General features: G+C 32.0%; 2 protein-coding genes across 2 annotated transcripts in view; both read right to left on the bottom strand.

The window, feature by feature from the left end:
- Positions 1 to 2,895, bottom strand: part of LOC113404943 (chloride channel protein 2) — a 71,535-nt gene extending 68,640 nt beyond the window's left edge. Inside the window, exon 1 of the mRNA XM_064219111.1 lies at positions 2,515 to 2,895. Within this exon, the coding sequence (XP_064075181.1) occupies positions 2,515 to 2,583 (69 nt within the window). The 5' untranslated portion in view covers positions 2,584 to 2,895. The remainder of the gene's footprint in view (positions 1 to 2,514) is intronic.
- Positions 2,896 to 15,263: 12,368 nt separating this feature from the next.
- LOC113404947 (glycine receptor subunit alpha-2-like) overlaps positions 15,264 to 27,196 on the bottom strand; it is a 220,310-nt gene continuing 208,377 nt past the window's right edge. The window contains exons 7-10 of the mRNA XM_064219115.1: positions 21,559 to 21,659; positions 17,704 to 17,864; positions 16,846 to 16,918; positions 15,264 to 15,540 (exon numbers count right to left, since the gene is read on the bottom strand). Of these exons, the coding sequence (XP_064075185.1) occupies positions 15,412 to 15,540; positions 16,846 to 16,918; positions 17,704 to 17,864; positions 21,559 to 21,659 (464 nt within the window). The 3' untranslated portion in view covers positions 15,264 to 15,411. The remainder of the gene's footprint in view (positions 15,541 to 16,845; positions 16,919 to 17,703; positions 17,865 to 21,558; positions 21,660 to 27,196) is intronic.

Raw genomic sequence — 27,196 nt, 5'->3', positions numbered from 1 at the left:
TCATTTCAGCTTCAAAATTTTCTTTTATCCTTAGTTGAGAATTCAGTACGAAGTGTATTACACGTTGCGCGGGCATCGTTTACGTAATTCTGTATTTAGTAACCGTACAGTGTGAACCCTGTTACTATTTAGTGATTAAGGTATGTTACATACAATTATAAATTTATAATATTAAATCGGTTGATCACATTTGAGTGAATCTGTGCTATGCTTACAAAAGAAAAAAAACTAATGTCATTTTTGGTGCCCCCGAGTTTTTTTGCATAGGTGTATATATAGCTTAGAAGTCAGAAACATTCCGATTTAAAATACAATAAAATAAAGGAGTCGACAGGAAATAAAATATTGACTGCCACATTTACGTTAATCGTGTTAATTGGAGTTAAAAAAATGCACCAACACCCACTGAATTTTTTAATAATGTCTCCGAAAATGTGCAGGTATTGAAAAATTCAGAATTACAGTGTTCTGCGATGTTTTACTGAGAATATGAAATCAGGACGGCGAAAGTTTAATAATAATAAAGATATTTAAATTACTCTTTGTTTCCAGTAACACCTTTTATCATAGTTCACATACCTATCTATTTGGATCAGGGTAATATGATCGACGGAAAAATAAAAAAAAAAATTAAAGTTACATATGTAAAGACGAATCAACGCGCCTATAATAGTCAAACCTACTTCTATTTTCTAAAAACTAGGACATCCACTAATCCAGCTAGACATGAAAACAAACAAATGAGTTTAAAACCTAATTAGTCTAGATATTCAGTGGTAGGTGACAGTTTTAAACAGTCACCGGATTATGATAACACAGATTAAGTAGAATTAACAGCTTAGATTATTTGGCATTAATAAAGAAAAAACAAATATTTTAATTGTTTCTTTGTAAACACTTTATGAAATTAATTTTATGTTTCAGTAAGTAATTATATTTAAAATTTAATAAACTTTTATATGTAACTAAATAATAAAAAGGTGTGATAACATATGTTTATTATTTTTTAAATCAAATATACCTTTAAAGTTATCAACTCATACATATATTGTTTGTTATATCTTCTTAATAATAAAGTGGATGTTAGTTTTCAATTAAAGTAATCTATTCAATTTAAAATGATATAAATATATGTAATAATGTAATAGATCAATCTTATTGACATGTTGACAACATTTATAATATAATTATTTTGAAGTGACATATTTCTGTGTAATCATATTAATACTGCTACCTGAAATTGTCATTATGCGCACACTCATACTTATCTGTATAAAATTACACATTAAAAGAATAATTACTGTTCTATATTGATATTAAAAAGATTTATTTACTTTTGTAAAACAAAACTGATGGCGATCGCTTTATAAAGTAGTATCAATGCTTGATTGTCAATATTTTGTTTTAATACATCATGAATACCTTCTGTATGCTGTCATCCCCATCATTGAGACTAATGTTCATCTTACATTATAATTATAAATGGAATATATTTTCTTAAAGTAAAGCGACAAAATTGAATTTTAATATAACAAGAATAATCTTAAATTGACAATAAAACATATATTTTATACATAAATTATTTATCTCCTAGATCATAATAAATGCTGATGCATATTATATCTTTGAATCAGTTTAATTGATACTATGGTTGATAGATCCACTAAGAGGCAGAGAAGCTGTGTGATGTTTTAACTCTATAAATTTTTCTTTGTACTTACCAATCTGTGAGACATTTACGGGCAGATACCAATCGTAATATTTTACTACAGTTAACAGAATTTCACATCAACAAATTCATCGTGAATTCCAAGGCAATAATATCTTAAATAGAATTTAAAAAAAAAACAAAGGTAAATGGTGTCAATGTAATTTAACAAGGATAAAATACTATTTTAATTTAACACCACATTCAAACAATGACTACTGATTATAAAATAAAAATGTATTAAGTATCTGAATAAAAAGTGACATTCCTTTCATTAAAAAGTTATGTATGCCCATTTTAAATTCAGAACATTATAGTTCAGAAATGTTATTAAAGTATAGTATCAATAAACTAATACTAATTTTTGTTTTGCAATCATTAATGTTTGTTTATTTAATTATTTGTGTCACCAAGGTATTTCAATTGCTTGTTGCAACACAATGTTAATCATTGCTTTATTTGCTATTTATCTATGTACTTTATTTTAAAATCGATAATTAAAATTTCTATCGATTTTTTTTTAAATGACATAAATGTATATATTTTTAATTTATTAAGAATTAAACGCATTGCTGTGTAATATTTGATATGCATAAAAATATTTAAAAACATTTTGATAGATTAATTTTTAAGTATCCATATTTATAATTGAAATTAAAACATAATTTTGTAAATTTCATAGTTATTAAAATGTTTATGTTATTTTTAACCGAAGTCGGTGTCACAAGAAAGAGACGGTACAACATAGTGGCGTGTTTGTGGTAATTTTCTAGAAAATAGAAAGTATCGCTATTCTTAAAACTCACCAACGTGTTCTGATACCCCAATCCTGATTCATCGTCGGAGGTTTCTTCTTTTTTGATCACGTCTTTCATTTTTGCAATAAATCTTCACTTAATTATATCGAGTTCCAAAACACTAAACAATGCGAAAAGTCACAACACTCGCGCGCGCTGTTCACTTGTTAGGAATAATCTTTTATAAATAAAAAAAACTTAACCGGCTCTGACTTGCGACGTCAGTTCGCACATAACCATCGTTTCATTCATTGTCCAGTGTGCTATACGATTATTTTGTAATTGAATAAACTCGATTTCGTTTAAATTGCTCGTAAGCTTACAGGAAACGTCTACACACGTTCAAATAATAAGCCGTCCAGTGACCGACTGAGTCTCAAGTCTGACACTTGTGACTGAGTTGTGACTTCAGACTTGCTTGACAAATACGAATATAGATGGTGACAGTTTATTGCATGCAAAGTTCATAACGGGGCTAAAACTCGACCCTGGCCCTGAACATGAACTTATTTCTTATCAATTGATTGCAATCTTTGATTATCTTATCAATATTATACATATTACGACTTCTTTGTTAAGGGCTTCTCTACTCTAACATTTAGGTAGGTATCATCGTTATCGTATTTTGAACGCAACTAAATATTTGACCTATCACTTGATTTGATTACGTTTCGTTCCGTGTTGAGTTTGCTGTATCTTTTTGTTTATAGAAAAGAGTCCATATACGATAAGATTTTATCATAATGATTTCATATGACAATATAAGTGGGTGAATCTACAAAATTTATTATTTTTGATCAAAATTTGTGGATTCTCGAAAATCTGCGTGTATAGATCTGATTTTTTGGCAGTAATAATAGGCATGTTCGGATTATATTATTTTTATTAGATTATCTCCAAATAAACCAAAATTTAATAAGATATTACAATCTTTCTAAAAATTATCATTGAGCATAATGACGTAATGGCAGAATAATGATTTTATAGAATATAAAAATGACGATGTATTGAGGGCAATGACAATTTTTATAAATTGTCGGTTTTATATTTCGTTCTTTATAAATAAAAAAACAATCAACTTATAAAAGTTTATAAACTTTTGACTGCTTATTTATTCAGATCTTTTGCACTAATTTAGTGATACACAACTGATTCTATTCAAAATATACACAATGTACTTTTAGACTGTAGATTATTATTTTTTCCTGTATAAGCTAAGCTTTTTATATCTTCTAAATTAATGTTTTGGTAAAATTAATAACGAATATAAAATAATAATGATTAATCTCCCACAATAATTAAGTCAAAAAGCTTATAAATCACAGATATTTTGTAAAATTATACTTAATATATTATAGTTAACAATAATTATAATAAAACGTAACAACACTTTTTTTTTAAGTTATGAGCCTCGTTTTGATTCAGATTCAGATTTTAACGATCATTAAATGAGAAAACTTATTTCTGTTGATGAACAAATATTTCTGCTCATGAATTTGGATAAGAATCAAATTTTAACCAAAATTTGGTTTTTCATAGTTTGATGGTAAAATGAGATTGTTTTCGTGAATGGTTAAAACTTCAGAACGTGTCGCTGTGCGGGTTTCATTTACTCTCTTATGTTTTAAAATATCAAGAGTCGTGACAGCAGGTTCAAAGGAAGTAGAAGGAGCATTTTCTTTTTGTAAATCAATTATATCATCTATAAAGCCAAGATGTTTTCCATGAACACAAATTTCGGAAACATCACAATCAAAACAACTCATTTTGCGAACAGTCGTTCTAGATGCAGATTTCTCCCAAAGAACTTGATACACGGAAAAGGTGCCCCTAAATGGTTTTAATTGTTTTGGAAATAAACTGTCTCTAAATAAGATTTCTTCTTTGTCTACTTTTTTAACAATAACGTTTAAATTGTCATTATCTGTATATTTTGTAATCAATGTGTGAAATTGCTCATAAGTACCTACATCTTTTCCAAAAGCAACCATTCGATCCGCAGTTCTTTTTAGAGTTGCTCCAACCCCATCAGGAGCACCTTTTCCGTGTCCTGCTTCTGAATAATTCCATGTTATTCTCTTAAGTTGTGAGAAGTCTTTACACAGTTGAGTAATCAAAAAAAATATGTACTTGTTTCTATATTGTGAAGATGGCGAGTCTGACAAAAAATGGATGGTATCAATAAAGGGGTTCAGATTGATTGACTCTTCTATCAAAGGTATTAAATGGGCCCACACGGCTGCAGCATCATGACGTAAACAATCACTTATTGTGCACATCGATTTCGGAGTAATTTGTCCTGTATTAAAGCTATGAGTGTATATAACAGCTGTATGTAAACACAATTGTTGCCTACTGGCCCCAAAATGGAATGACTGTACTTCCGATCCGTACTTCAAGGAATAATTTTCCGAAAAATCTATGTGTATACAAGCTTCATGTATATTCAGGTTTTCTTTCAAATTCTTAATTGCGTTGTACTGACTTACAATTTTGACGGTATGATCACAAAAATTCTCTAAATCATTTTCAAATTTTATGATAACATCTGAAGTACTTAAGGTAATTTTGTTGTTTTTTGTTATTGTTTGTTTTTTCTTTCTTCCATTTGTAAGAATAACTTCTTTAGTTTCTCTTTTCCATTCATAAAAGGTACATACAGAGTTGTTGGCATCCAAGTAATATTCAAGACAATTCGATTTGCAGGCATCACAATATCTTTTCAAACAGGCGATATTTCTCAAATCACAGCAAAGTTTAGAGAGGACCTGATCATGTGTTTTTTCACGTATTATTGATGCTTTATGCAAAGCTTCAATCAATAATTTCATGTTTTCATGAATTTGACATTCGCAAGTCTCTCTATTAGATTTTTTAGGAAAGGTAACCCAAAAAGGGCGCAGTTTACAGAAAAACGAATAACTTACCCTAATCTTCGTCTCAATTAAAAAAATCTGGTGCAAGTCTTTTAATGGTAAACATAAGCACCGTTTTTGCATCTGGACCTTATTTTTTGTTACATATTGTTTCTTACCTGCACAGAGAACGCTATTCGCATCTTGCAAGTAAAAGTTTTTGATAGTCTCAATTACAGAGCGTTTATTGCTTTTGTAGCTACTAATTTCTATTTCGTTGCTGTTATTTGAAACTACACCACTTGCACTTGCATCAGTCACTGAACCAAAGTACTCCATTTTATTCATCTGTCGGGCTTCTTTGAGTAACTTCTGCAGTCTTTGTATCTTTTTAGTTTGTATCTTATCTTTTTTCTTATAAGTAGCAACGAGCCTTAAAAGCATTTTTCTTTTCTTAAATTCTTCATATTTTGTTTTTTTTACTGCTGCTTGAACTACTGCACTATTTACTTGTAAAGGATCTTCTTGATTAATGAAATTTGTTTCTGAAAAATTACTGGCATCTTGAATATTGTCAACTGTTTTTATTTGAACCGCTTCGAATATTGATTTTCTACCTTCCTTTTTTCTTTGCCTATACCTGCAACAAAAAAAAATATAACGATTTATAGGTCTAAATATAATTGTGACAATTTAAATAAATACTCTCTTTCTCTGTTTTTTATCAAATAAAATAGAAATATATTTAAATTAATATATGAATAGGATAAGTTACAAATTATAAACACCTCTTAGAATTTTCCTTCCACTTCTTGCGTTGCTCTTTAATGGAACGAGGGCTTTTTTCTGTGTTTTTTTCTACTTTCTTTTTTAAGTATTTCTGTCTCCTTTTTTCTTTATCTAAGGCTAGCAATTGAGGGTCATTTTTTATTTCTGCGTACCGTCGCCTTTGGCATAATCTTTGTTTAGCTAGTCTTTCTTCTTTAGCTTTTTTGGATTTAGGTGGCATCTTCAAATACGTAACTTTTTTAAAATTAGGAGTTAACACAATACTATTTCACTAAACTTCTTTGCATAGGTAGGTATAAATTAAAAAAAAAACAATTTCAAGTCTCTCTCTTCACGTAATTTAAAATTTACTTATAACCTGAAATAACAAGCAACAGATTTATTTTAATCTACAACAATTTTTTCTTCATATTGCTACACGAATGACGAACATGTCTTAAAAGTCTACACTAGTCTTCCTGTCTGATTCTAAGTGTAGAACTTAGGATCAAACTGGAAGAAAGCTTTTTTTTAATAATTCCTATCTTGCCTACACATGCGCGACTTCATAAATTTCATGTGTTGAAATTATACCTAAAAAAAACTTTTTTTATTTTGGGATGGATTCCATGAACCATTTCATCTGTTAATTCTTTAAATACGAAACAACCTCCCGTGACTTGTAATGACGTTTGGTTAAAATTATTAATATATAATACTTGAGCTCCAATATAATATTAATTATTCGATTCCAGGAACCCCACCATAAAACAAATGTTATTAACTTATTACTTTCTTTCGCTATCAATTAACTATTTTCTGTCATTGTTCTCAACATTAATCATTATCTATTACACACATCGTCATTTTTCTCAACGTGTATCATTATCCTCATAGCTCGTATTCAGGACAATGACGTTGAGAAAAATGACAAAATCAAAAAAATCATGTCTAAACATGTTTTGTGCAAGTGGTATTTCAATAAAACTTATATGGCCTTATGTTAACACGAATATTTCATACATTTTCTTAAATTTGATAAATTTAGAACAGTTTATTACGAATATGTCATGGAAAATCTAAATGACCATTGAAATGAAAAAAATTGTAGAATGACTTTCAAAGGCTCACCTGAAGAACACGAGAGCGTGTATCTTCTCTGGAGTGCGTCGGTCGAATGAGGTGTGGGGTAGTCAATTTGATTTGCCAAAAGTTTTCCCCGCTCCCGTCACTAACTCAACTTAATATTAAAAACAAACACTGTTCTGACCAATGACGCAAAATTTATGAACATTTTTTAAATTCAGTTTTTTAATTTATTTTCTATGAGTGTATAGGAAATTATCTTAAAAATGTAAAGATTTCTAAATTATAATTATCTTAGTAAATTTACTTTAGCCTAATATAGTCGCAATTTTTCATACGATTCAAAAATAAGACCAAATTTGCCAAAGTACCACGAAGAAAACTAGCAATTTTAATTGTTTTTTTCATATTATTTTTTTTGTTACTATTTTAGGTCAATCGTGACTAAATAACCTTATTTATTGTTCACTTAACTATTAAGAGCAAATTTTTATTTCAAAATACATCCAGGTGTTCTCGAGTAATTTTGAAAAACATAAATTTTAAGGCTCTTAAATATTGACCCAAGTACGCTTATGTATACAAGATGTATTACTCCGGAAGTTAAACATTTTAACAATAGTTATGAATTGTATTATTAGGTAAAATTGAAATGGTTAGATAGTTCTATTTGCCTATCTCAAATAAAATTTCAAATTTAGAATTAGTTTGAAGTTACATAAACATTATATATTGTTTATACGCACAACAAACATGTAATTATAAATAAATAATATAAATATTGTTACTATTTGAAATTACACACTATGTGAGGACTGATTATTTATATGTAGTCTTTATGAACTCACTAAAATACAGCTAATTCAAATTTTAAAATAAAGAAACTATTACATAAGATAATTTAGGTCTCGGTTCCTGACAGTGTTTCAATAGTGTTATAATAATTACAAATATAAATAAAAGTAGATAGATCAACGATTTTGAATTAAGTGATAAGCGAACCGAATTGTTAATTAACTAATTTTGATCAACAAGTTATAGAATCATAAACAAATATTATAACGCTATATTGTATCTGTGTATATTTAGCACGATGAGACAATTGTAATTAATATTATTTATTCAACAAATATGTAGACATGTGTCTCTATAATATTATACTTAATTATAACGGTCAGATATAAAACTGACCGTACAACTGTGAAAATACAATAGTTGCTAAAACAAATGTTATTCATACCATTGTTTTAATGGTTCGTGTTTGTATTACTGAATCACAAAGATTATTTAACTTTTGTATCTGTATCAGTTGTCATTATTCATACAATAAATTGTTTACATTAATATCACGCCTGATTATGTAATTATTAAGATAAATGATTTAGTTATGTACGCGAAACAAAACATTTCAAACGTAATCAAATGCTACAAATAATAATCCAAACTTAAATACGAAGTAACTTTATCATCTGTTAGATTAGTTTTACGTCCGATCGCGTAAATTGTTAATTACAATATTTGTTAAGCGTAACTAAAAATTGTGTTTATTTATTGTGATGAATTTAGAGTGAGATGTGGACTATAATGAGGAAAGGTTATAACAGTGGGGTCTTCCTGCTTGGCCTAGGCTAGGATCGGTATGGGCATCGAGGTTAGCTTCCTTACCTGGGCAATTCCTTAACAGTAGCCTCGGTTACCGCGTTAATTTATTTTGAGCCAAAAGGTCAAGGCCATATTGGCCTAATGGTCTGTCAGTCCTGAGTCCAAAAGGTGGTTGTCTTATCCGTCCTATCGATCTTCCAAATCGTCGTGGCCACAACAGGAGATATCAAAGCTGAGGACGCCCGTTAAGTGGTCTCCCGGTGGTGGTAAGGTTGTAATTAGTTTTATATTTTAAATTTATTTTAAGAAGGTAGATGACATAATGGTACTGTTGTCAACTTGTCGTCCTATATTAGATAAAGGTAAGTGGTTTGGTACGTACTAAAATAAATATAAATTATTAGCCTACGGCTTTAAATACGCGTTTAAAAAATAACCTATAGTATGTACACATGTTCCTTCTCCGAGACTTAAACAACTCTCTACCAATCGGTTCAGTTTAAGCGAGATGAGGTAAGCACACAGTTACACAGACAGACAGTTGGTGGACAGAGTTACTTTCGCATTTATAATATTAGTATAGTATTTTTACACCGTTAATGCTCCCATTAAAATGACAGATGCATTACATTCTTAAAATGTTAATTATTTTATTTAAAAAAACGTATTGTTTAACCAAATCAACTAAAAAAATCGTGTCAAAGATATTTAATATCGTAAAATGAAGATTGACACATGCCTATTTTAACTTTTTAGTAAACCGTGTCGACAAACTGTTACATTTTCTATCTTTAGTTGTAATTTCATAGCAAATTAACGATAAAAACTCAAGACATTCAAGACTCAATTTAATACGTCTAATACGTTTTTAAATAAATGACCAGTGGTTTTCAATTTAGGCAGAATACAATGTTTTCGTCGACTTTTTTTTTGATGTAGGCATAAAAAAAGATTGTGATTTAAATAGCAGTTGATTGCTAAAATTATATACATAACAAGAACAAGCCATTAAATTAAGAATTGAATATACACAACAAACCTAGTGCCGATTTTATAATTCAATAAGCCTGACATAGTATACTAGGTATTGAAGATTTTAGATCATAGCTACTGACAGATCTTATCAAGTAACATTTCCACCTGCTCTATTTCCCAGAAGGCTTTTGTTTGTGTTGAATGAGTTGCGACCGTGTTAATGCTTAACAAAAAAAATATGGTGTCGTGTTGTCTTGGTTCACAACAAAGATAGCAATTCTGAAACAAGTACGTGCTTGTAGCGATCGAAGCACTTGTATTAATTTTAGTTTTGTAGCTGTTGTCGATTTAACTTCTTAAGATCTCTAAAAATATGCAATATATAAATATACTGTGCCCTAATTACAGTAATAAGAGGCGTGTCTTCTAACGTGTGTGAATTTCACACGGTAGAAGTGTAACTTAATAATTAAATAATTTTTTGTTTGCTTTTTTGTGACGCATTTTCGTTTGATCAAGTTTCAAATCACAACGATATTAAGAAGTATAACTTAAAAAAACACACCGACACACTTTGAAAGCTGATTGGAACAGATAATAAAAAGCAAAATAATAAGAGAAGTATTTTTTGTCAAGCAGTACTTTTTACGGCGTTAGTATAGTATTTATTTGACGTAAATGTTATTTTTACTCGATGATTTGACCTTGAGTTTTTTAATAAACGCCTTTTGACGTTCTCATCATTACAGTCGAATACACAATGATTAATTCGTTTTAAATTTCGAAATTACATAAGCTATAACAAAAAAAAACGTACTTTACAATCTTCTTTATTAATATTTTATAAAATTAGAAACGTAATAGTGAATTATCGTCGTTTAGGTTTTAAATAAGTAAACACGAATCAAAATAGCAATTATCGACAAATCATGACTATGTGGAATGGTGGCAAGAATGATAGAGCATTATCAATGGAATTCCAATTCTGACGCCCTCCTGTTACCAGTGGGAGCAATGAGAGGAAATATTAATTATTTTAAAAATGTTTTTGAATTAAAAATCGAAGGTCCAACTGCAAACGCATAAATATATTTTGTTAAATGTCACGTTCTCTATAGTATGTCTTCAACATATAAATAACTTTTATAAAATTAAAAATTAATTATGTAATTAAAAAAAATAATGGAATGTAAACACAATTAGTCTGCAACGGTTCATCTACATAAACTCACAGCATCATTTGAATATAGTGCTGCAATTTGTAGCCGCCGTAGCGAACAGTTCGCTTGTGGCTTCCGTTGATTGTGTACAAATGTTAGGACACCGGCAGACTACAGACTTTCGCCCTGTCGACAGTTTAGTCGGTTACTTTATTATCGTGAAGACAATTATATTAACCTTGACGGTATGAACTACTTTTACGCATATAATTGTTTTCGCGTGTTAAAATATGATAAGCTAATATTGTAAACCTTTCTTTTTGATTCGTCGTCGGTATGAACGTTGTAAGATCAGAAAATAAAAAAAAAAATCAAACGAATTATATATTTTTAAATGATCAACACAAATAAAATTCTAAGACTAAAATTATAATAACAAGAACGATAACAACTTAAATAATATAACAAAATCATGTATAATTATAATATTTTATCATTATGTCAAATAAAATAATTTATTGACTAGTAAAATATATCTACATACTTTATAGTACAACTCTTATAATTACATAATTTAAAAATAAACTCAATTCATAATTAAAAGTAATAATAATATTAATTAATTATTTATTGACAGTTTTTATGAGTACAATGGTAAGCGAGAAAAATTGTACTATAGGAGTATTAATAGATGTTTAGTAAGTAATTCTTAAATAATTTACAAAGAACTCATTATTTTATTTATTATTAGGAAATACAATTACTGCTATAAAGTTTTAATAATATTCGTTTTCAACACTTAATGATATTGAATATATCATAAACTATATTATTACGGTAATATATAAATATAGTTAATTGGATTATCATATCATGAGAAAAGAGGAAATTCTACTAAATTATAACAGTTGCGATACGTTTCTGAATCTATTTCTCTAGACAATAAACCTCAGCTGAACCTTGATATCTTGACTACGTTGACTACGGTACATACTTTCAAAAGTATTTTTGACATATTCGTCAAAACTGCTTTTGTCTGGAAAAATACGATGTAACAAGTTTAAAAAGAGAGGTAAACCTGAGGGCAAGAGATGAATAATTATAAAAACAAATTCAGAAAGTACATAAAAACTAAGCTCTTTAGTTAAAGACTACATATTTTAAGTGGAAAGGAAAAGCGCCTAAATGGTATAATTGAAAAATGAAGTTTACCTATTTAACTTTAAATCTGATTTCCCAAAAGTACCATCTTGGCGTTTAGGCCTTTTCTTCCCTTCCACTGAGGACATGCATATATGTTATTAGACTAATTAAAAAGCTTTGCAATCTTATAAATATTTAAGGTACAATAGTAAATACATATTGTTATATTCATAACGTTGCTAATTTCACAAAATATTATAATATTAACAATAAATATTACGTTATGGATCTGTGGAAGAAGGACAATCAAACTCTCATTTATGTTTTATTTTAAATATTTTCAGAGACAATAATTAATTATAAATGCACAAATCCATATTCTTAAATAGATTTAAGCGATAGCGATCTTAATATTATATTTCACTATTAGTCTGCCTTATTCTCTAGACCTGTGTCTGATATTTAAAAAAAAAAAATAAACAGTTGTCTATGTAAGTTTTACTCACATCTGTCAAAGCACTAGATATAATCTACCCACAACTAGACGCAAATTCCAAATCTATTTTTAATAAATGACGTGTTTTTTGTAATTCCCCACTAAACAAAACTACGAAACCAATATACATAAGACTTACACCAGAAGATGCTACGCCATTTCATATATAATATTATTAAAATAATTTCTTTACGTAACATCATTAAAGATTTACTTAAATTATAACAAAATCTATTTTTTTTTATATTTGAAGTAAGCGTTGTGTATTTGAGCATCTAAAAATGGCTACGTAGTAAATATATACATAGAACAAATATAAACAAACATATTGAAACGAATACAATATTATATAGAATGTGATGTATTTTGAATGTATGTAGGTACAAGATTTTTTAGATTATTATTTGTGAATTTGCATGTGAAGGAAAGGTGCCCTGGCACACCCAACGGGAACGAAGTACCTTTCGCTATAATACATTAAACAACGAACACAATTAAATAAATTAGTAATGTTTGAGAGAAATGTATTAAATAAATTGGTTGAAAGGTAATTGAGCCAGTGTAACTACAGGCCCAATACGGGTGGCACAGTAGTATGCTCAAGTGATCCCGTGACGCCCCCCGCAAAGACGGAGTGGATACCGCTGGTTTTTATAGGGTATTCCGGTTCAGTTGGTGTTAATGAGACATCCCTTCATGTGGGGGTGAACGTGTAAATGCATTTTTTAGCAAAAAAAATATTCTAGGCTCAAGGGACGTAACGTCATAGTTCCCATGGTCGGTGGAGCATTTGCTATGGAAGGAATGGTTAAATTTTCTTACATGGGAGGTTGAGATCATCGTTTGGCTACTTTGAGCGTCCGCTTAGCTAAATTCGCCTCTCTAAGATCCTCTATAAAGTGAGATAGGAACTTCGTTCCAAACTATTTACAAATATAATCTATTTTCAAAAATGGTTATATTTTTAACCAAAATCGAACCGTAAATCTTTTTTTATAGTTTATAAACTAGGGTTTGATTTTTGAAACTATTACATTTAGTGATCGTGTAGATTAGAAGCGTAACAACACTTCAGTGCATATTCAGTTAAAATGATCAACTTTGATTATAAATGTTGTTTAGAAGGTTTAGCTGAACATTAATTTTATATTCTCAGCTTATAAATCAAATCAAATAAATTTTATTCAAGTAAACTTCACAATGAAGCGTTTTGAATCGTCTATATTTAAATACTACCACCGTTTCGGAAAGCAGCCTCCAGCGAGAAGAAACGGCAAGACAGGCAGACTGAGCGCGCGGAACATTAAAGTGTAATAGTCAATAACAGCACTTTTGACGTATTAACAAAAAGTACTACCGAAAGAACTATTCGCTTTTGTAACGCACGCTCCATCTGCCTTTATTTTATAATCCGAGTGTCTCTTTCTGTCACCATTGATTTGACATTTGAAAGGAGAAGACAGATCATCGTTTAACTAGTCACCTCTTAAAGATACATTTGTATGATATTGGTAATGGTAAAGCCGTATAATTCTAAATCTGAAATACACAAGACTATTAATTTAATTAAGGAAAATGTTTTAATTATTATTTATTCGATTGTTACTCTTAAATGTACGGACACTATGCTGGCTGTACATTCTCGGTGATACATATAACTACAGAATATATGTGTCAGAATGTGGAAGCGCATGATTTTTTGCTTCTTATTCTATTTAATTAATACATTATTACACATACAAGAGAAAATACACCGTCACAAGGGAATGTATCGAAAATAATAAATGCCATACATATTGCCTATTCCAATAGAAGTAGGAAAAAATATAAACAAACCTTAGATTTACGTATTTCATGCCATTTGCTAATAACTCAGCTATATTGTGCACTACTAAGATTTTATGATTAATATAACTTTATATATTATACAACACTATTACACTTAACTACTTATATGCATTTTAATTTTACTTCCAAAAAAATAACAGTTTCGTCGATGTTCAAAACGCCATTTTTTCGCAAATCCATAGAGAATATCATAGATTAATCAATCTCTCGACCAACGATGACATCGCGTCGATTTGCTGTCAAATGTTGTTAATTTGGCTTTTTTCCTCTTGTGGTTGATATAAAAGTTACACTAAAGTAAAGGACATGCATAGACATGAAAAATACAGTAACTTATAACCAAACTATTCTAGCACTTATTGAATATATACTATATCATCATTTAGTTGTAATATCATTCATTAATTCATTCAACAATTAAGCATATTTATGATTTATTAGATTTGATTGGTAATTAACCTAGCCTAAATTCTATACTTATAATAGTAAAGCAAAATGGTCTACTAGTGATACGCCTCTCATGTTCAGATAAAGGTTTGGAATTTACTCCTAGTTTGGATAGGAGAATGTTAACGAAACACTAAACGACTCTTCATTGACCCCCCTCCAACTGCAGCATTATAATTATATCAAATCAAATCATGAAATTACTGGTATATTTTGGAATATCTTTCAAACAGGACAAGTTGGTCACCATGAATCAAATCCACAAGTATAAAATTGAGAAGTGTTTACTGAATTGTATACCGTAAATTATCTTTAAACTCATGTTACCCGCTCGTTTCTTTAGACTATTAATTGTAATAACATTGTACTAAGAGCCCAATAGCCACGTTAATGTTTTAACGTAAAAAAAACACCCGATAGTCAATAAAACCGAGAATGTACAGCCAAATCTTCACGAATAATTTCCGCTTTAGCAGATAACTACGGAAAGTTCGGAGTAAAGGACACATAGTGTCATTTAAGACAATCAGATGTATTGCGCGAACTGGATCCAGTAAGTCAGGTTGAGTACCGCGAAGAGAAGGGGGAAGAAGACGCGCGAGAAGCGGTCGATGCTGATGGCCCTCATACGTGCTTTGGCGGCTTCTGCTGGTTCCTATAAATATTGACTTCATTAGCTAAGAACATTCATATATTTATCAGATCTTGTATTTATGTGAGTGCAGTAACAAAGTTATTGCTTTTTATATAATACGAGTAAATAAATTCTATGAAAAAGCCTTTATATATATATAAAAAAAAACCTAACAATATTTTGAGAAGAGTATAATTAATCCAATTATTATTATTGTTCTTGGGAATATATTGTCATTGAAATACATTAATTGGTTAGTATCTATTATATAAACGGTATGCTGATTTACCTACGTGAAATTTTACCCCCTTAAGAAGTGAATTAAAAAAAGGTAAATTCTCTTCACGTGAAAGAGTTAACAGACTGGGTTTTTTTCGCATTTGTAATATTAGTATTGGTGGGCATTTGCAGTCACGAGTGATATGTGCACTGGTCGAACGCTGACAAGAGAGTGTCCCTAGTTCGCATGTTTCTTCTTTTATATTATCTGTGAATCAACTGTCGGCCGTTGCACGTGTTGTTTACAACTTAATAAGGGAAGGCGTCATCATATTCAAATTGAACTTATATGATCTCTCGAACTTTTTAATACAAAATATATTTATTTGCAATGCGTATTTGAAAATTTAAATGGTATTTTAATTATAAATCGCTATCAATGATCCAAATATACTGACAACATAATCTCTAAAGTCTGTAGTGATAGATTCACGGGGCGTCCTACTGAAATCTTTTTATTCATTCCTTGACATAGATTTGAAATGGAAAATTTTCTATTGTTATTTTGCCATTTTGTATATAAACTATCTGAGTCCCGCGGTGTTACCCGCGTTGATTTTGTATTATACTTGGAATTAATCTACGTATATTTTTAGGTATTGGGGTAATTATTTTTGCTTATGTGGGCTAACTGATGCGGAACTGATACTACCACCGCCCATGGACATTTGCCAAGCCGAGGATCTCAGGTGAAATGAGTAGGCTTCTTTCTTGAAGGTTTCAAGTCGTATTGGTTCGGAAGCCACCGATAAAAGCCGTGGAGTGGTTGTGCGATTTAAAAAACCCTTAAACATCGCGTTGTAGTTGATTTTCTGATATTGAGGTAACACGAGGTGGTCGGACACTCGAAAATTACGCCGCACACAAGAGAGAAACATTAAAATAAAGTTTGTTTTGGTTTTGCTAACTTGCAAATAGCCATATTAATTTAAAATATTTTTAGTAACTTGCTATAGTAACTAAAAATCACAGTTGTTTAGAAATTACAGACAGACGAATTAATATTTTATTTCTTACAGATAAACAAATTTAAAAAAAATATATTACCTTTGGCTTTGCGGCTCTGTCATCCAGAATAATGTTGACAAGGCAGTACTCCATTAGCGCCATGAATACGAAACTGAAAGTTTTGAAGAAGTAACGTATAAAGTACCATATTATTACTTCAAGTTATAATAACAATATATATGTATTGGTGCAAATACCACGGACTGACTCATCATAAGAACTCTAAAAAATTAGGTCCAATTGACGTATAATTTGGCATAGTGACTCCTTTCAAACCTAGGCGCTCACTAAGTAAAAAAAATCTTGGAAATTTCAAGTTTAGGAGGAAGGCTTATACTTATTAAAATTGTATGAATTCAACAGTCGGGCGGACAACTGGTAACGTATAAGATTGCTATAAATATGTAAAAAAAAAACATAACTGCAATATATGAAGGTGACCACTTATCTAATAGAAACTATGATGAAGTCCATTGTGCCTGTAATTAGACCGGCTTACCCTTTAAACAAGAACACACCAATCCAAGACACTGCAGTATTGTCTGGCAGTAGAATAAAATATGAGTAGTCTGTTACTTACTCAGGTCGATATCTATTAGTTTACTCAGCCCTACTACAAAGTAAATAAAGAATAAATATAAAAATCGATTGGTTGTGCAACAGCACAGACAAATTAAGTGATCGTTCACCCGTTCTCGTAGTTCTCGTATTTGGTAATTTATCATGCCCTAATTTTGGAGTAACAATGTGGCAAAAACAAGAAACGTAATAATACATAAGTACTCAAAGCGTCTTTTTATATTCATAATTAACAACTTTGCCAATCTCATCTGGATCCCATTCCCTGGTTGGTAAGGTCACACAAAGGAAAAACAAGAGAGCTTATCTCATACTTACACAGTGCACACAGACATGAAGGCGTCCACAGCTTTCAGATACGACACGGGCGGAAGCTGCGCTTGTGACTTCGCGTGCTGCGTTGAGAGAGTGAGAAGAGACGTCACGCCGAGGGTAACACGCGCTGGTGCGGCATCCGGTTTTATCCAGAATGATACCCACTAGCATGAAGAGAATTATTAACTTTGGAAGTCAGTAATTGGACAATTTCAATTGCCTGACTTATCAATTGTTTAAAGTATGGTGTCGTCCTGCTCGAACCCAATCTCAAGGGAGCCAGCCAACACAAAACCAAATACAATACAAATTTGTGCAATTTAAATGTGTTTAAAATAGTGCAACGTCGCCTTGTTGGCGGGCGTTAAGAACTGCACCACAGTTTTACAGTATCGCAGTTATTATCGTTCACAACTTGTTTTTGATGCAATTTGATGCTTAAATAAATTATTAATATAACTACGCAGGACACATTATAGTGCAAAAGTGTATGATAAACATAGGTCTTCTCTATATTCCTTTTAATCCTACGGCATATCTGACACGACCGGATAAATTTCAGGCGCAGGACCAACGGTTTTACGTGCTTTTCGAGGCATGGAAGTTAACACACTTCCAATTTCCAGACTCCTGAAAATTTTTCGATAGAAAACCTCAATAACTTTTTATCGTCCCGACTTGGGGTTTGAATCCAGGACCTCGAGATCTGCAGTCATAAAGCTAGAAGTATTGTATATTTATATATAAACTTGAATATTTTCTATGTAGAGATATAAAATTCCAGTGATTTCTATCAAGCAACGTTTCGTTTAATGATAACAACTGTCACTGGCAGACTATAATATATTATTAAAAAGTCAGAATATCTATGTACAGACAAACAATTAAAAAAACGATATCAATTTAATTATAATATAAACAATGACGATATGACTATGTTAATAAATAAACGACTAAAAAAATCAGACGACTGAAGTGATTACTTTAACTAATCTTATCCCTAACGATGACTGATTATTAGCCAGAAGTAAATTTAAAGAAATAAAAGTAATTCGCTCTCCAAAATGAACTTGATAATGTAATTTATATCGTAAAAACATACAGAATATTTGAATGAAAAAAATCCTGCAGTGTGATTCTATAAGACTTCACTTAGAGCCAGGTGAAGTGTTGACAACCGATTTACGGTGATACGCTATTTATGTTATCCTTAATGTTAAATTATATCCTAAATCCTAAATGTGTTAAATTATATTATCATTAATATATATCCTTTAAGTTTTATAGTTATTATTGTCAATGTTGCATATCACATTTCATAACGTCGTCTGCACGTCTGATGTGTTTCTGATTTCTGACAATCAAAGAACAACTGCAACCTATAAATGTATATGTCGTCAATTACGAATAATTAGTAACTCAGTTGATTTTGTTGTATCTATGGGGTATGAACGCCGTGACGTAATGAGTCACGTGATCGGAATCGTTTGAATGGACGCTTGTCACATTTTTGATTCTTTTGAGAGCGAAGAATTGGAACTTTTGATAGTTATAATATACCTACTTTAAAAAATTGTGATTGCTGATTTAGGTAAATAAAATAAATACATAAAATACAAGAATTATCGTACTGTATCTTTGTGGTTGATTGCCTGAGACCTACGCCATGAATCCTGTACCAGAAGCTCCTACCGATGACGGGCGTGCCGCTCATTTATCGCAATCGCCGTCATGTAATTAATTAAATTTTCAAACTTGGTTTTCATATACTACTATTGACATGTTACAGCCATATTAGAGCCGATATGGTCCAGTGGTTAGAGCGCGTGCATCTTGGCCGATGATTTCGGGTCCAAACCCAGGCAGGCACCAGTGAATTTTCATGTGCTTAATTTGTATTTATAATTCATCTCGTGCTCGGCGGTAAAGGAAAACATCGTGAGGAAACCTGCATGTGTGAAATTCTGCCACACGTGTATTCCACCAACCCGCATTGGAGCAGCGTAGTGGAATATGCTCCAAACCGTGTCCTCAAGGGAGAGGAGGCCTTAGCCCAGCAGTGGGAAATTTACAGGCTGCTAATGTAAAACATGTTACAACGTAGATGATGTTATATTTCTAACTAAAACGTGTTTTGCATATAGCGTATATTAAATTTAAATATTATTATACGCCACTGCGCTGTACGTAATTACACTTTATGGCATATATGCAATTGTGGTTAGCTTAAGTGGAAAACCGCTATCAAATCTTCAATGTTATCTTGATCGAAGAAACCACGAGATTGCACCTATTAACATACGACTCTGTTTTATGTCTCTTGTAGATATATTTTGTACTTGCTGTGCCCGCGACTTCGTGCGCGTTGTTTGAATTTAAGTTATTTGGATATTGTAGCGTGATTTTATTTTTATTCTATATATAATTCTAAAATAAAAGTAGCCTAAGTTACTCCTTATTACATCCGCTATCTGCCAGTGAAAGTCCCGTCGAAATCGGTCCAGCCGTTCCCGAGATTAGCCGGAACAAACAGACAGACAGACAAAAAATCTAAAAAATGTTATTTTGGTATATTTACCGTGTAAAAATACATATGCATTTAGTAAAAATGGATTATTTTAATATTACAAACAGACAGACACTCCGATTTTATTATATGTATACACGTGATATCATTTGAATGGTTTTAAATTATCGGTGGGAGAATATATCAAAACCATTTTGGTTACTACGTTTCGTAACTTTGTTAACGCTTAGCGACAAATTTGCTATTCGTCGTGTAAAGTTCCTCAATAGTAAATATGAAATTCAAAAAATCTCTATTAAACAAGACTGGTAATTCCTGAGATTAGGTTAAAACAAACAAATATTATAAGTAGGTGAGTAGTAAAGATTATATAGGTACAGTAGAATCCGCTTATAATGACTCTATATAATGACCTATATTGACCAACCGTTTATTGTGACGTACTTACACTATGAAGTTTGGTTCTCATATAAAATTATTTGTAAAAAAGTCGGATATAATGACTTTCCTTATAGTGACAGTTCGCTTATTATGATTTACCCATTTGATTGTTTACACCTTTGACATGATTCTTTACACCTTCGGTAACTGGCTCATTGTTTTTAATCTGAGTGAGTAATTGTCACTCAAAGGTCGTCTGCAGATTTGTTCATAGCAATATTGAAAATTATAATTTGACCATGGCTATGTCTTCTATACACAATAGTATTAGACTGTTATTACAAAAAAATGAAAAAAACAAAAGCAGACAAAAATTACAGATTACTTACATTAAAATATGAAAAATATAGTACATACATATATGTTTCGCATGAACTTATTACGTGCAAAATATATATGTATATATATACTATATATTTAATTATTTTCACAAAACGCTTTGTTTGACGTCCGGTTATTATGACGTGTTTGTCAATTCCCTTCGATGTCATTATAAACGGATTCCACTGTATATGAAAACTCTTTTTCATTATTGTAACAGTGTTTTTTTTATGGAATAGGTTGGCGGAGCATATGAGCCTGATGGGAAGTGGTCTCCACCGTCCATAGACAATGACGCTGTAAGAAATATTAACCATTCCTTACATCGCCAATGCGCCACTAACCTTGGGAACTAAGATGTTATGTCCCTTGTGCCTGTAGTTATACTGGTTCACTCACCCTTCAAACCGGAACACAACAATGCTGTTTGGCGGTAGTATATATGATCAGTGGGTGGTACCTTCCCGACGGGCTTGCACAGAGCCTTACCACCAAGACTATTATATAGATGTTATATTTTTTTAGCTTTATTCATAAATAAATAAATATTTAATCATAAATAAACTTACGGACATAATTACGATCAGGCAGGTCGGTATATAAGTGTTGAACAAATGATATCCCAGACGTCGCTTCAGCTTAAATATGACTTCAAGGCACGTGAAATTACCTGTAAAAAATACAATTCAAATATTTAAGAATAGCTGAATATTGCATTCCTTCTACAATACATTTTTAAATAAAAATTTCTTAATCCGTAGAGCCAAAACATTCCTCCTACAATAAAACATATCGGCAGATCTTCTAACTTTGTCATTTAATTTTAAACCTTATAATGTAACACATAAGGTATATTACGATTTAATATAAGATTTTATAGTCTGCCCATGTCTTTCATTGTAAATTCTAATCCTAAGGTTGTCTGTAAGAAATTATTAAGCGTTTAAGCTACTTATTGTATTATAAAAGTAATTACTATATAAAAAATTGTACTTGTTTTTAAAACTTGTTTTTGCAGATTCGACATTCTTAATAGCGATCATCGGTATTATCCGATATAAATTAGTAGAATTGGCCCTCAGCTAGCTGGTAAATTCAGTTTTTAGGACTTGTGAGTTATTTCCGGAAATTGATACAGTCATTTGCCCAGATAGCATACCCACTCACTAAGTTGTTAAAGAAAAATGCAACGTGGGAGTGGACGACTGAGCAGAAAGACTCATTCGATGTCCTGAAGTCCAAACTGGTAGAAAGGCCTGTCTTGGCATTGTATGATCCTACAGCCGAAACAGAACTCCGTACGGATGCGAGCAAAGTAGGTATTGGAGGGATATTGCTCCAGCGTCCAATGGGCAGTCAAGACGCATTTCATCCCGTGGCGTATTACAGCCGCCAGACGACCCAAGAAGAAAGGAACTTACACTCGTATGAGTTAGAAACTTGCAGTTATATGCGCATTGAAGAAGTTCCGGGTTTACCTTTTAGGGAAACCATTCAAAGTGGTTACTGATTGCAGCGCATTGCGCTCTACGTTTGAAAAACGTGACCTGATACCCCGGATTGCCCGCTGGTGGATTGCCTTGCAGGAGTTTGACTGTCATATCGAGTATAGACCAGGCACAAGAATGGGTCATGTGGACGCCCTTTCCCGGAATCCTACATACGGATACCAGTACTGGCAATTTCCGACGAGGATTGGCTGCTGACTTTACAACTAGGGGACCCTGAGTTGTGTAGGATTAGGGATATTGTCAGTAGTAAACTAGATCCCAAAGAATTAGCTTACATAAGAGACAACTATGTGTTAAAGGATAACAAGTTATTTAGGTGCCTTGGGGGCGATAAAGAGAACGTCAGATGGGTGGTTCCGAAGGGTGCCAGGTGGCAGCTGTGTAAGATGAATCACGATGATATAGGTCACGTTGGTTATGAAAAAACCCTGGAACGCATGAAAAAAAGTTACTGGTTTCCAAAAATGAAACGGTTTACGAAAAAGTATGTCAGTGCATGTATAGATTGTGCCTATGCTAAGAAGGCTGCCAATGGGCGAGAGGGTTTGTTACACCCCATATAAAAAGTTGCGATTCCATTTCACATGTTGCACGTCGACCACCCTTTGTGAAATCGAAAAGGGGCTTTACACATACGCTAAATGTCGTGGACTCCTTCACTAAGTTCTTGTTTATCAAGCCTGTACGGAGTACTAGTACTGCAAATGTTATAAAAGCGTTGCAAGACATTTTCGACATATTTCGAGCACCTGATAGATTGATTAGCGATCGAGGTACTTGCTTCACTGCTCATGCATTTCGAAGGTTCTGTCTTGAGCGAGGCATAAAACACGTGTTGAACGCAGTGGCAAGTCCTAGGGCCAACGGTCAAGTAGAGCGCTACAACAGGACCATACTTGACTGTTTGACAGCCCAAAATTTACGCGAAAATGAGAAGGATTGGGACAGTAAAATTAGGAAAATTCAATGGGGCTTGAACAACACCATACAAAAAACTACAGGAAAGACACCAGCTGAAATCATGTTCGTTACGGCAATGTATAGTGAAGTCCAGCCAGCCTTAAACGCACTCGTGAATGATACTCGCGATATCACTAACCTATTTGATCTCCGCACTGACGTCAAGGAAAAGATCGATGAAGCCCAAGCTGTGCAAAAGGAGCAGTACGATCAGAATAGGCATGCTGCTCGTACATATAGCAAGAGTTATCTAGTTATAATAACAAAGGTTGCGTTTCAAGGTAAAGGTCAAAGCACAAAGCTAATGCCTTCTTACGAGGAGCCTTTTAGGGTCATTAAGGTTATAGGGAAAGATCGTTACAGGGTTGCTCCAATCGCGGGTTTTGTGGGTATGAGAGGAAAACGCAAGACCACGGTTGCCGCCGACAGAATGAAACCATGTATTCATGTAGCTTCGTTAAGTTTAGATGAAACAGAAAACGAACAAAGCGATACTGAATCAATGAAATTATTATGCTGTCATGTCTTCAAGTTCCTTCCGGCTAGGAGCTACAGACACATTCGCGCCTGGCCTGCTGCCGCACAAAACAATCGCAAGAATTTATATTTGGAAATTAGATAGCACGCTATTGTGATTTAGCCCTGTCTAACTGTTGTCTAAATACATATTCATGAATTTGAGATAAATTGTGTAAATATTACTTCGAGTTTTGCTAAATAATTTATGCTATATATAGTGATTACAAAAAACCGTTCCGATTTTAAGATGATTTTACGATTATAAAGTTAGTTATAAATGGTTACGAGGTTTCAAGGATTGTTATAAGTGGTTACTAGGATAGTTATAAGTGGTTATAAGGTTACAAGGATAGTTATAAGTAGTTATAAGGTTACAAGGTTACAAGGATAGTTATAAGTGGTTATAAGGTTACAAGGATAGTAAAGTTATGTTTCTATTTGGTTACAACGATGAAAATAAGCTATTGTTAAAGTATATAGCGAAATTATTAGTTCATTTACACGCATTGTCTCTTGCTAATTTATTGATGATGAATAAATTTTAATTAACGGTTAGCTTATTATTATATATTTGCAAATACAAAAAAAATACTGTAATTATTATAACGAGTACTATAAAATCGAATACTGTATAGTATATTATTTGAATGCCTTGTTCTGCCAAGTGTAAGGTTTTATATGGTTCTACCTGGTGCATGCATGAGGACATGCATGTAATCAGGATGGTCGAGTGTAAGGTTTATTTTAATAATTATCCTAAATTTAAAGTAGCTTTACCGGGTGAATGATTTTTTTTATCAACTGGGCACACTGGTGGCCGCTCGGTGGGGCGGGGCATATAAATAAGATGGCGGTTGGTTACCAAGCGCGGGAAGCGACATTTTAAAAAGTTACCGAATTGTATTTGAAGAAATATAGTCCTTGTCAGCTTAATAATTGCGTTTAACTATAACCTTCGTCGACACGTTCAGTGACATAAAGGGGATTTATTTTTACATATCATTATTTATAATACCACACTATTACACTCAACCACCTATTTCCACTTTAATTTTACTTCCAAAATTCCGATAACAGTTTCGTCGACGTTAAAAACTCTATTTTTTCGCAAATTCATAGTGAATATCATAGATTGATCAAGCTCTCTAGCGTTTGCTGTCAAATGTTGTTTATTTGGCTTTTTTCCTGTTATGATTGGAATAGAGCATATATGTTTACATTTCTTGCATATATTTAATTGTGATATATATATTAAATCAATATTATTTACTGTTAACACGTTCAAGCCGATATTACTACATTTAGTCCTATAACCAAAGGTTGTCTGAAAAATATCAATTTAATAAAGATAAGATTGCCTTCGTATATGTTTTCTTGCTTGTGTTTATATAACAGTTCGAAATGTGGTGTGCAATATTATTAAAAACACGTTTTAACAAGAAGCTGCTATTTAATCAAAATTACTTAACAAATATAATAAAATATATATTCTCATTAATATCAAAAGTATACGCGAAATGTCTCCTCTATCAACTGTGTTTGGCCTACAGAAATTAATTTGCGAGTTTTGACACATACGCACTAATAATTGAACTTCAATAAACGCTCGTAAAAAAACTTCCAAAATTATTACTGTATACGCTATAAAGCAATTTTTAGTGAAATATATGTTCTTTATGTTAGACCTAGACAAAGCGAGGGCCCTAAGCAGTTGGTTACACTGCCTCATGGATAATCCAGCCCTGATTGTAACCCGCTTATATCAACAAACTGTACATATTACGAATAATTTGGGACAAGGGTAACCTCACAAAATCCCAAATAAAACGAAAAATCCGAAGACAATAGAAAAATAACAATTACGGACTGTTATTAAAGTCATAATCCTCGTGGATTACTCATAATCTTGTGATTCTCGAAAATTGTAAGGTTTATCTGTGTGATAACCTGGTTTTTCTTGTAGTTCATGGCTGCTGCACAATTAGACGTGTGTATGACTCTAGTACAACCAGTTACAACATGTCCTTGCTTATTTCAAGAATTAGAGGTGAGATTCACCTCGAGGTGATCACTGATCAGTAAAGATTTTCTGTAAAAATAAACGTCAAACACATCGCAGAGCGTAAGATTCCAAGAATGTGACCAAATCAAAATATTCTTTATTCAAGTAGACTCATAAAACCACTTTTGAATCGTCGTGTTACAGTACTGAATTGAATGCAAAGCTACCCCGTTTTGGAAAATACATTCTACCGAGAAAAATCGAACCTTTTGCATTATCTGACGACCTCCGTGGTCGAGTATTGTGTATACCGGTTTTCATGGGTACGCTACTCCGAGGTCCCGGGTTCATATACTAAGTCTACGCATTTTTATCGTTATATAATCTTTTGATATGCAATATTGACTATTATTGCTATAATATTTAAAGGCTACATACATCAAAATATCACGAGAGAGATACGTGTTCTATAATCAAAGATACATGATTAAATATTATACAATAAAAAGAGATTCTTTCCAGATTCTGGTAGTCTGGTATCTACCAGACAATCAATCAGAAAACAATCTTGATAGTCAAAATCACTATGAGTAATTGTCAATTAAAACCTTTACGTTACGTCCTTTGTTCTCTAATTCAACTGAGACATAACACAAATAAGGTAATAATGTTTGAAGGTTAAGTAACTGTTGAGTGGGCAACACCGACCTAAAGAGACCTGCACCAAGCTGAGCACATTAAAACACAGAGATTATAAATATAAACGCCTCATAAGTCCTCTGAAGACGACTTTTGAATTAGGACGTCATCAAACCCAAAGGACCATTAATTCACGGGCCAAAACGAACCTAATTAAGTTACCAGTAAATTATTTAATTGTAAGCTCAGCCTTTGTAGTTAGTAACTTTTGTTTCACGTCGCCTAATGTTTTGGTTTGATTAATATCGAATCCCAGGCTTTGTCAATATTATAATCATTATTAGGCGAGGGATAATTTAACTGACAACTAAATATATAAAAAAGAAATACAGTGACATATGTACATTAATGTTATATTCCTAAGCATCCAATGTACATTTAAATGTCAAATCGATTAAGTATATCGTCTTTATTTTCGTGTATTTGTGTGTACTTTGGTAACCTAATAAATAAACAATAATACTTACACAATATAAACTCAGAGATATATGATACGATCCACGATCTTAAGTTATG

The sequence above is a fragment of the Vanessa tameamea genome, chromosome 26 (assembly GCF_037043105.1).
Source record: "Vanessa tameamea isolate UH-Manoa-2023 chromosome 26, ilVanTame1 primary haplotype, whole genome shotgun sequence".
In the NCBI taxonomy this organism is placed as follows: Eukaryota; Metazoa; Arthropoda; class Insecta; order Lepidoptera; family Nymphalidae; genus Vanessa; species Vanessa tameamea.
The sequence above is the reverse complement of the archived record's forward strand: the minus strand, read 5'-3'. Positions and strand labels throughout refer to the sequence as shown.